The sequence below is a fragment of the Phascolarctos cinereus genome, unplaced genomic scaffold, assembly GCF_003287225.1.
Source record: "Phascolarctos cinereus isolate Bilbo 61053 unplaced genomic scaffold, phaCin_HiC Scaffold_4;HRSCAF=312, whole genome shotgun sequence".
Taxonomy (NCBI): domain Eukaryota; kingdom Metazoa; phylum Chordata; class Mammalia; order Diprotodontia; family Phascolarctidae; genus Phascolarctos; species Phascolarctos cinereus.
This window is the reverse complement of record NW_027555847.1, coordinates 64,545,205-64,557,367: the sequence shown is the minus strand read 5'-3', so window position 1 is coordinate 64,557,367 and position 12,163 is coordinate 64,545,205. Positions and strand designations below refer to the sequence as shown.

Below are 12,163 nucleotides of genomic sequence, written 5' to 3'. Positions count from 1 at the left end.
ATTCAAACTCAGGTCTTCCTGACTCCAAATCTAGCATGTCATTCACCGTACCATATGATGGGCAGAGTGAGCACTTAAACCTGTCCCTTGTTTCTGGGTTCACTGCTCTTTCTAGAACGCCCTCCCCCTCCCAAACCACCACTTTCCCTTCCCCACCTGCCACCACCTTTATGTACCTTTGCAGGTGTTTGGAACTGGCTGAGGCAGATGTATGACTTCAGGTTGGCTGTGGGGTGCTTCGGGGGCTAGGGGCCCCTCTCCTTGAGTGCTTGGCTTCATCACTTCACTATCTGTCAACAGACAAATCAGAAAGAATATTGAGGGGAAAGAGGAAGACGCAGGGAAGGAGGCACCCTTTCAATCACTTAGCTCCCTTTATATATGTAACAAAGCACTGGCCAATAGGGGCGCAGTTCTGTGACCACATACAGAGACTCGGGGAGCTTACTTCCAGATATGCATGGAGGTACATAAAGGAAGGTTCTTCCCTCTTTTATTGAGGGTGGTACAAGTGTATTGTTACTGTTTCCCATCCATTCAGTGCATGATGAAGAAAAGCCTTTTAATTGGCTGCTGAGTCAGAGCTAAGGGCACACAGCAAAGTCTCCAAGGCAGAATCTCAACCTCTCTCTCTCTCCCCCTTTCTCCCCCTCTCTTCCCTAACCCCACGAGGGGAAGATAAGTTGTAAGCCTCTGGACGAGAGGAAAGGAAGTATGTGCTGTTAGCTTCGGGGCCTTATCTCACCAGACTACCATAGGAATGCATGGAGATGCTTTTATCTCTGTTCTTTTCCTAGTCTTAGGTGAGGCTGGTAACTTTGCACAGCCCTCCCTCACTTAAATGCAATCACTTGCATGTCACGTCATGATGTCACCGTGCTGATGTCACGGTCCTCTTCAAGAACAAAGGGCAAACAACAGTAACAGCAGCAGTTTAGCCCTCTTTATTGGCCTTAGGTGAAGGCACATTACAGCCACTAAGTGACTTGTTTGACCCAGAGCAGCATCAGATGGACACCACAGATGAGACATAATGTCCTGCAAGCTAAGAAGCAACTTGTCCTCTGGTATGCCACAACCAGAAGGGAATTTAGCAAGAGGAATATTTGCAGCTACCACTTACAGTTGGAGCCCGTAGTGTGGAAATATGTTTTGCTTAATAAAATGTACAATGGGCATCATGGTGTTTGCCTTCTCAATATGTGGAGAGAGAGAGAGAGAATTTGGAACTGAAAATAAAAATTAGAAAAAAAAGTCAGAGTCCATTCTTCTCAGGAACCCAGGTGGAAGAGAAGAGTATCCTGATTTGAGGGGGGTAATGGGGGTCTGTAGCAACACTTTAAGTTTGAGTCCACTCTATGCAGAGACAGAGGTTTAGAGGGAAGAATATGCCTCAATTCAGGGGGATATATTTGTACTTTGATCTTGCTGCATCTTTTTAAAAAGATTTTTTTGAGAGGCAATCAGGGTTAAGTGACTTGCCCAGGATCACACAGCTCAGAAGTGTCAAGTGTCTGAGGCTGGATTTGAACTCAAGTCCTCCTGACTCTACCACCAGTGCTCTACCCACTACACCACCTCGCCCTCCCCTTTCTTGCTATCTCTTTTCAGTAAATATCCTTTTGTTAATTGGTTATCAATATTTGGAGGAGATATCAAGTGGTCATAATTATACTGGTCACTTCTACGGCACTGGTTAGGTGACATAGAAAATATGTTGAAAAGTATGTTGTAGAAAAAACTGGTTGTTTGACATGGAGGGTAATACACAAAAATGATAGCATAGAAACACCCCCACCCCCACTCCTCAGAGATACTCTGGCTGGAGCCTTACTCTGGGGACTCAACCTGCCAAAGGAATTGGCATTGGGACAAAGACCCTGAGAGCATATATGTGTCAGTTAGTGAGTCTGTAAGTAAGTAAGTCAGTAAGATCTGAGTTCAAATCCAACCTCAGACACTTACTAGCTGTATGACCTTGGGTAAGTCACTTCACCTCTCAGCTTCATCTGAGCTTAATCACTTATCTTCTCTCAATTTCCTCATCTGTAAAGTGGAGATAATAATAGAATCTACCTCCCAGGGTTGTTGTAATGATCAAATAAGATAATAATTGCAAAACACTTAGCACTATAGCACATAGTAAGTGCTATATAAATACTAGCTATTATTAAACTTAACCAGTGAGAGGAACTAAGCAGTATCTTTGGGATTGTTCTTTGTATAATGATAATATATAATTATGTAACAATTATATAATGTTAATATATAATTAAATATAATAACAATACAAAATGAGAATATATAATGATGTACAATATAATGTTCTTTGTATAACTACACAAGCAGAGGCCTTCCTGATTTTAAGTCTAGATCATGATTCACTGCACCATTGTGGTGGTAGACAGTGATTGGGGTAGAAACTTTGTGATAACAATAACGAGAATCTTTCACGTTCACATAGTATTTTTTCTTCACCAAAGCACTTTCAATCTATTACCTCACTTGAAATTTGCAATGACTTTGGGTGGTAGAGAAAGGCAGGAGTTATCATCCTCCTATTACAGATGAAGAAAAGACGTGGTTCAGAGAGGGTCACTGATTTGTGTGAAGTCACACAGCTATTCCAGGCTCAGGGTCACTGATTCCCAATCCAGTACTCCTTCCACTAAGTGAGGAGGCCTGATGCAACATGTGGCATTACCAGTAGAGCTGTAACACTCAAACACAGGGACATCTGTTTTGCCTCCTGCTCCCTGGGGCTCCCTCTTTCTCTCCCTTCCTCCCTCCTACTGAAGATGCCACGTGCCAGGAGGAGATCTATGCCAACAGACACATAACGGAGGAAATGGGCCGGGGCCCAGCAATGCTGAATATTTTCCAGGAAAGCTTCCAGGAAACCATTCTCCATCAGCTCTAAGACTCTGTGTCTCCAGTGGAAATTACCTGGTTTCCTAAGACTACCCCAATCCCTCTTAGCCCACGGAGCCTCAGAATTTGACCTTGTCTGCCCCCTTCTCCCAGGGTGCCCTCAGAGGAAGAGGGCACATAGGGTGGCAGGGTGGGCTGAGGGCACAGGGAGTCCCAATCTGTATTTCCTCCAGCTGAAAAGAGGAGCCTGACATAACGTAAAAGAGACCTGGATTTCAGGAGAGAGCCTTTTTTAGCCAAGGAAACTGGCTTCTGGATTTATCTCTGTCCTAGAAGAAAAGTGGCAATTATTGATTCCGGAAATCAAGTCCAAATGAAGGGCTATCCATCCTCAGAACCCAAAGATTCTTTTGAGACATCACCCCAAATGGGTCTATTAAAGCTGGAAGTTAGAATTCCCTGAACCAAGCAAAGCCAGTTGTAGGACTTTCGGCATCTTCTGAAATTTTCATTGAAGAAGAGAAGGGTCAAACAAGGCTTCCTGGAGGAAATGGCACCTGAGCTAGGCCTTGAAGAAAGAGTCTGATTTTAATGGCAAGAGGGAAAAGTTATTGCAGAGACAGAGAAAGTTGTGAATAAAGGAATATAAGCAGGGAAAGGGCAAGAAATGTTTGCGGACGTGTGGGCCAAGTGTGGTGTGAGAAGGGATGGGGGCAGCTAAGTAGTGCAGTGGATAGAGCACTGGCCCTGAAGTCAGGAGGACCTGAGTTCAAATCCAGCCTCAGACCAAACATTTGACACTAGCTGTGTGACCTCGGGCAAGTCACTTAACCCCAACTGACTAAAAATTTTAAAAAAAGCAGGGATGGCAATATAGGGAAAAGTGGAGAAAAGGCAGTGGCGGCACTGGAAGGAGAGGAAAAAAATGATGAAAGGAGTGGAGAAGGTGGGAAAGAAGGGAGATAACCATGAACAGGAGAGAAGAGAAGGGAGAGAAAGGAAGCAACTAAAAGAGAGAAGTGGAAAGTGGGAAGAAAAGAAAATTAATGTATACAAAAAGGAGAAAAATTACTAAGAGGGAGAAAATGAATTTAATACTAGAAACTATATCACTTTTATTGAGTTGAAAATCACTTAAGTTCATAAAATAGCCTCACGGCTCTGGGAAATCAATAAATGTTTATATTAAGTCAATGATTTTATTTTACTTACTGCCTGTTGGCTCAGTAAAAGTTTAATTGCTTAATTGGATGGGTTGTGGAGACAGTTTTCACAAAGGGGCCACAACTCTAGTTAACTTGGGGACTAATGACCCCAGCTATGGATTACAAAAAAATCCTCTGCCACCTCCTCTTCTTCCTCCTTTACCTCTTCCTTCTCCTTCTCCTCCTCATTTTCTTCCCTTTCTTCCTGCTTACCTGCCTTTCTACCATTTCTCAGCCCACCATGTTAAGAGAAGGAAAAGGGAAAGGAGGTAGAAGGCATTTTACTTTGTTCTCAGGCTGAACTAAACTCATCTCAAAATGAAGTTTCCCTCCTGACATCCCTGTGGACAGCCTGGACTGATGTGGCCTGGATGAGAGCCCAGTTAGGTGGATTCCTAGGTGACTGAATGGGTGTACCCAAACGTTGATTAACGGACCTCTATCAACATGGAGGGAGGTCCCTCATAGCAGCTCCAGGCCTCAGACTTGGCTCTGTCTGGTTGAACTTTGTTATCAATGATTTGGATGAAGACACAGAGTGAGTGCTTATCAGATTCATGGATGACCCAGAGCTGGGTGGGAAGGCTAATTTGTTGGAAGACTATATCAGGATCCAAAAGAAATCTCAGCATGCTTCAACCCGGGGCCAAAACCAACAAGAAGAAATTTCACAGGGAGCGAGATAAAGTGTTTCACAAGGACAGAATGGGGGAGGCCTTTTTGGACAGCAGTCCATGGGGACAAGACCTGGGGGTTGAGGGGATGGCAAGCTCAGTATGAGCCAACAGAGGGATGAGGGAGCTAGAAAAGCTCCTGTGATATCAGGCAATATTAACAGAGCTCTAATATCCAGAACAAGGGAAGTAATAGGCACACTGCTTTTTTCACTCATTGGGCCCCACATGTGGAATTCTGAATGCCCATTTTAAGAGGATCATGGGACGCTGGCAAGCTGTCTCCCATCAAGAGCAGGGGAGTTCGGATGGTTAAAAGTCCTACCCCATGAGGATGGCTTCCTCTCTAGCTTTTGTAGTGATGCGGATCCAGGATGCCCTCAGTGCCCTGCTGTTGGGTGCATTGGCCCTGCCTACCTTCCTCATCTCATCCTACCCATACGATGCCTCTCAGTGTGGCGATCGTAGTCATATCCGCTCAGACTGGCCATGCTTACTGTCCTTCCTCCTCAGGTCTATTGCCTTAGTGCCCTCCATCTTCCCTTCTTTGGCACAAACACCCCACAAATCCCTCACATCCATTCCCCTCCCAACCTCCCCTGCCCTGCTTCTCTGGCCGCCATGTTCATTGCTCTCCCCATTTGTGGAACAATATCTGTTCATCCAAGACTTTGTCGCCCTCTGTTGGTTTCTTGGCTGGTTGCAGGCCAGGTTAATCTCTGATCCCCCAATTTCATAAGCCTTTTAGCCTCTGTAACTAACAAAAATAATAATAATAGCTAACATTTATAAAGCGCTTCCTATGTGTCAGGCACTGTGCTAAGTGCTTTGTTATTATCATTATCTTCTTTGGTCCTCACATCACCCCTCGGAGGTAAGAACAATTATTGTTGTTGTTCAGTCATTTCAGTTGTGTCTGATTCTTAGTGACCCCATTTGGGGTCTTCCTGGCAAAGATTTTGGAGTGGTCTGCTATTTCCTTCTCCAGCTCCATTTTACAGAGGAGAAAACTGAGGCAAACAGGGTTAAATGACACAGCTAGTAAGTGTCTGATGTCAGACTTGAACTTAGGAAAATGAGTCTTCCTGACTCCAGGCCTGGCACTCTATCCATTGCACCACCTAGCTGCCTGTTATTACACTCATTTTATTGATGAGGAAACTGGGGCAAACAGAGATTAAGTGAGTTGCCCAGAGTCACACAACTGGGAAGTGTCTGAGACAGATTTGAACTCAGATCTTCTTGGCTCAGCCCTCAGCCCTCCTATGCCATATATGTGCCTCATCTGTGAAATGATTAAATGCACTCATGACCCTGTAATACCCCCAGCTCTAGGATAATAAAACCATACAATGTTAAGAGCTGGAAAGAACCTTGCAGGTCATTTAGTCCAGCTATTCTTCACCTTTTTTTGTGTTAGGGCCCCCTTTGGCAGTCTGGGGAAGGCTGCTCAGAATCATGTTCTCAAATGCATAAAATAAAATACAGAGAAGTACAAAGGAAATCGATTATATTGAAATATGGACATCCAAGTATTTTTAAAAATAAGTCCATGGATTCCAGTCTAGTCCAATCCCCTCATTTTACAGAGGAGAAAACTGAAGTCTAGAAAGGGGAAGGGACCTGTCACCCCAAACCTTTCTAGAGCTGGAGGAACATAAGCAGAACCACCCAGAGAGATGGGTGCAGCAGTGCACGGAGTGCCAACCTTGGGTTCAAGAATATGTAAGGATGAAGCCTGTGTTGGATACTCACTAGGTGCACTCAGCCTCAGTTTCCTCATCTGTAAAACGAGGCGAGGAATGTCACCCACCGCACAGGGTTGTTGTGAGGACAAAATGAGTGAATGAATGCAAAGTGCTTTGCTTAAAAAGTGTCGTATAAATATTTGCTACTATTAATCCCACCCCTTCCCATTTTATCGATGAAGAAAACGAGGCAAAAAAAGACCAATTTCTGCAGAATTTTCCATAGCATCCATGGCAATAATAGCAATAAACAAGCAAAACTAGAAACAAACTATATGCCCAATGATTGGGGAATGGCTGAACAAATCATGATGTATAAATAGAGGGGAATGTTATTGCATCATAAGAAATTATTTATAAGAGGAATTCAAAGAAATATGGCAGCACCTCATATGAAGCGATGCAGAACGAGCAAAACATAACCAAGAGAACAATAAACATGCCAACTATGATTATGTTAAGTTACAGCAATAGTAACAGCAAAAAAATTCATGTTAAATACAAGAGAAAATTGCATTACTACCTTAAGTTTTTATGTGCATCTTTTGTTTCTTTTAACAACCAGTAAACAACTGAAAGGTACAATTATGCACACACTCATTTGCAACATTCTTGCTTCATTTGTTTCCATTTGAGGCTATTTTTCTCTTTTGTTTTTGTTTAAATATTTGAATACCTGTGTTTGTCAATGGGAACTAAAAATGCTTATGAAACCTGCAGTAGCAGATACAATACTAGACCTGGTACGAGGATGACATAGGTACAAATCCTGCCTCTAACAACTACTCACTCCAGTTGTCTTGACTTTTATCCCACCGTTGGACTTCAATGACTCTGGAAGAGAGAGGGAGGCTGATGACTTGGTACAGCTCTGCCTAATTTAAATCCAATTCACTTGAAAGTCAAGACATCACCTTGTGATGTCATTGGCCCTCTTGGAAAATGAAGGATGAAGAACAATCTGATTCTGGACAGATCTGTGTGTCTCAGGCAACTCCCTAGCACTTCTCTAAGTCACAGACTGCTTAAGGTCTACTGGTGGAAGGAATTCCTGGTGTTCCTAAAGCTAAGCCCACAATGATGTCATCACAGATCTTCTGTATATTTCATGACATCCTACATCTAGAGTTGGACATTAGAGGCTAATTGTTCCAACCTCTTCATTTTAAAGATGAAGAACCTGAAGCCCTGCTTGCTCAAGGCAGTAAGTAGAAGAGCCAAGATTTGGAACCCTGGTGTCTTGTCTTCCAGTACAGCATTCTTTCTATCACACCATGGGGACATCTAATCTGAAACTGACTCATTTTACAGATAAGGAAATTGAGATCCCTCTGGGAGTTAAGTTACTTGGCAAGGTCATACAGCTAGAAAGAGTCAGAGGTTCTATTTGAACCTAAGTATTCCTGAGTGTAAGTCTAGCACTCTTTACACTACACTGGGCTACTTCTACATAAATAATACATTTTATCTTATCTCTCACTGACAAAAACAAATTTTTGAATAATTGAACAAGAACAAAGAAAACAAAAATATGAAAAACCCAAGTAGAAAAGTTTTTTTAATAAGTGATATATTTATATATGCCTGTGCATTTATTATTTACCAACTATTAAAAGAAAAAGAGAGGCAGTACATGGTGTAGGTGACAGAGAGCTGGCCTTGAATGAAGAAAAAAAAATGAAGCATATATTAAGGAGCAGCTAGGTGGCACAGTGGATAGAACACCCAACCTGGAGTCAGGAAGACCTGAGTTCAAATCCAGCCTTAGACACTTGCTAGTATGTGACCCTGGGCAAGTCACTTAACCCTGTTTGCCTCAGTTTCCTCATCTGTAAAATGAGCAGGAGAAGGAGATGACAAACCATTCCAGTATCTCTGCCAAGAAAATCCTAAATGGGGTCACAAAGAGCAGTACATGACTGAACAAGAACAAAAAAATGTTCCAGGCAGCAATTTGCAAATACTGTCTCCTTTGATCTTCACAATAACCTTGGGAGGTAGATGCTATCATTATCCCAATTTTACAGTTGTGGTAACTAAAACAAACAGAGGTTAAGTGACTCACATAGGCCACACAGCTAATAAGTCTTTGAGGCCACATTTGAATCCAGAGCCTCTTTACTTTAGGCCTAGCACTCTGTGCACTATGGCACCACCTAGCTGCCTTAATGCCAGAAAGTCCTGGGTTCAAGTCCTGCCTCTGACACAACTAGCTGTGTGACCCTGGATAAATCACTTAATCCCTCAGTGCTTTAGGCCACTCTAAGACAGGAATTCTTAATCTTTTTCGAATCATGGCCCCCTTTGAAGTCTGGTGCAGCCTATGGCCCCTTCTCAGAATGATTTTTTTTAATTCATAAAATAAAATATATAGATTTACTAAGGAAACAAATTATATCAAAATACAGTTATCAAAATATATTGAAAAAAATTTCATGGACCTCAGGTTAAGACTACAAATTGCAAAGAAAGTGGCAACCTGCATTAGTAGAGGGAATTTCCTTACCTGGGAATATCTGAAACCCATGAAATCATAGGTCAGGTCTTTATCCGTCCCCAGTAAATATGCATAATAATTTTACCAAAACAATAACAAAGTCATCCTAAGTATTTAACAAGAGTTTTGTGGCTGTTTCACTCTAGACATATTTACAGTGTGTTTGAGCTAGGGCTCAAACCTGCATTTTTGGTCTTTGAATCCATGGTTCTTCTCCTTTGCCACGGTTCTGTCTGAAAAATCGTTACTCCATGATGACGAAGGATGGTTGAACAAATGGGGGGAGATCAGGCTTCCTCCCCCTGGAGCAATTGCATCGAGGCTTATGGAGGGTTATCAATCACTGACACATGTCAGCAATTAGCTGGAAATAGAGAGAGATTCTGGGGAAGCAGAGCTACATCCAGATCCCTGGCAGCAGTGTCGATGGCTGAACTGACTGAGATGGTCCCCCAGGGCCTGCTAGCTTGGATGCTCCCAGATCTGACCTGGCCACGGGCTCTTGGCTGGGCTGTCCTGTGGCCCTCTCTCCAGCCGCCCCTCAGAAGCCAAACACGCCAGGGCCTGAATGACTCAGTGGACTGACGTGGACATTGTTTGCTCTCATTCCTTCTAGATCATCAGGGATGACCTCATGCATGCATAGAGCAGGCAGCAACCTACACAGGGAGATGTCAGAAGCACATTTCCCCCCTAAAATATCTTCTTCGCTAGCTCATCACTGCTCCTTCGTTGCTGAAATTCCTCTCACATCCACTGACATAAAGTCACTCTTTTGGGTAAAGCAGTGTAGCAAATGCAAATAGCTTTAGCAGGAGACATCGTCAGCTATTAACACATTAGTGTGAACTGGTTTTCTAGATCTTTCTCAGTGTGCTGGCTCCGTTTCTAGTGGAAAGAAACTTCTAGGCCAGTGGCCACTTCCCAGGGAGGGTAGACCTGTGTAGGGCCAGTGGGTAACAGAGTCACAAAAGCATAGATTTGCAGCAGGTCATTGAGTCCAGCTTCCTCATTTTGCAGATGAGGAAACTGAGGCAAGGGACTTGTCCAGGGTCTCACAGCTAGTCAGTGAGATGAGATTGGGACTTAGGTTTTGACTCCAAGTCCTCTCTAGCTGCCTCTCATGGGGGTATGGCACCATAAGGGCACAGGAGGGCACCATAGGGGAGGTAAAAAGAAATGGTGCCTCCTTCAATACTGGGTCAATGGACCAGACCTGTGGGGATACATAATTCACAAAAGTATGTAGAAGGGGGAGTATCTGGCTTTTGTATCTGGGCTTTTCAGGGACAAATTTATTAATGTCTTAAAACTGACGAAAATGTATTCACATGAGTACCCAGAGCCACCTTATACAGTCTCTGGCTTCTCAACAGTGTTTGCTTCTTGGAGATGTCTCTCTGGGTGCTACTCACTGTCCATGGGAGGGACACAAGCTCAAGCAAATGCCCCAGAGAGAAAAAAAAAACCCATATGTAGATCACTTTCACATCCCACAAGGCTAGGCTTCTACATAGATTAAATAAGTGACCACCTTCTGTTATTATTTCAGGAGCTACAAGAAGGCCCTTAATCCAAAACCAAAACCACAACTACCCCTGACTCCTCTTACCTGGAAGGCAACTGAGCCCATCTTCTTGCAGGGTGAATCTGGGAAAGCAGGCACACTTGTAGGAGCCCACGGTATTGATGCACAGGTGCTGACAGAGCTCACCAGGGTACAGAAGGCATTCATCCCGGTCATCCCCGGGCAGGCTATTGGACAGCTCGGACTCCTGGCTGATGGACAAGGCTTCATGGAGGTTCTCTGTCTCTGAAACTAGAAGAGCATTCCTTTGAAAATGTGCCATTGCTTTGTTACACAGATCCCCAGAGAAATATTTCAGCTCATATACCCTGAAGTATATCACAGACGGCTTAGACAGAGGGGGTTAGCCTTGCCTCCAGGGCCATTGTGATTCAAATCCTAGAGAGTAATAGAATTCTACTCTCTTTTCAGCCTGATCTGGTGGAAAGGGACCTCAAAGGCCATCTGGTCAAGCCTGTCCTTGAACAACTGCCTTTACAACATTCCCAATAAGGGGCTATCTATCCTCTACAAAACAAACATAATCAACAACAATAACAAACTTCTGCCAATGAGTAACTCACTGCCTTCTATTCCCACCGGACTTTTGGCTAACTCAAGGTATCAGGAAGCTTTTTTCTTCATTTCAAGCTCTCTCTCTATCCCAGCTCTGCTGCCCACTCCCTGTGTGACTTTGGGAAAGCCTCTTGACCTCACAGGGCCTCAGTTTCTTCATCTGTAGAATGAAGGGACTGGGCTAGAGGATCTCTGAGGCCCGTAGTTCTCAATCTGCAGTCCTATGATAAGTTGAAGCCTGCTTCCCAGTCACTTCCACCCACTGGGCCTTGTTCTGTCTCCCAGTGCCAAGCCGAGGGAGGCGGCATGGCTGAGCAGAGAGATTTGGAGACCAAAGACCTGAGCACAAACCCCAAGTCACTGTCACTTACTCCTAGTTGTGACACTGAGCAGGTCACTTCAGCTCCATCCTCCTCATGTTCTTTCTCCTCCAAAGCGACCTCCCATCTACTCTGTATTTATCTGGTATGCACCAGGTTATGTACATGTTATCTCCCTCGTTAGAATTTAAGCTCCTTGAGGGCAGGGACTGCTTTTTTTTTTTTAATTTCTAGTGCTTAGCAAAGTGCCCCCTTAATAAATGCTCATTCATTGACTGGTCAATATCCAAATAAAATGAAGAGGCTGGACAAAATAATCTCTAGGATTCCTTCTAATTTCCAAAAATCCAATGAATCCAATACTTCACTTATGTGGTAGTCCTTCAAATACGTGAATACACAGATCAGGTACCTTCTAGGTTTCTTTTTTTCCCCCATGGAACATCCCTACTTCTTTCAACCAGTCCTTGTATAGCACAATGCCCAATCCCCTCACTGTTCTGGTCACCTTCCTTTGGTTCTGATGTATGCCTGTTAAACCAGGTTAGAAACATACTCCACTTGGCTGAAATTCCCATCTTACTCCTCCTTTGAGTTAAGACAAAGAAAATGTAGGGGGTTAGGGAGAGAAAGAAAACAGTTAAGCCATCATCAGCCATTAAAAACGATTCTCTATTTCATTTATTGTTTTAATATGCCCAGTAC

General features: G+C 43.5%; 1 protein-coding gene across 4 annotated transcripts in view; it reads right to left on the bottom strand.

Moving 5' to 3' along the window:
- The window catches only part of FBLN2 (fibulin 2), a 215,087-nt gene that overhangs the window by 30,726 nt on the left and 172,198 nt on the right, over positions 1–12,163 (bottom strand). For all 4 annotated transcript variants that reach the window (XM_020981251.2, XM_020981255.2, XM_020981253.2 and 1 more), the window contains 2 exons: positions 10,608–10,814; positions 177–290 (listed from right to left, as the gene is read on the bottom strand). In XM_020981251.2, the coding sequence (XP_020836910.1) occupies positions 177–290; positions 10,608–10,814 (321 nt within the window). The remainder of the gene's footprint in view (positions 1–176; positions 291–10,607; positions 10,815–12,163) is intronic.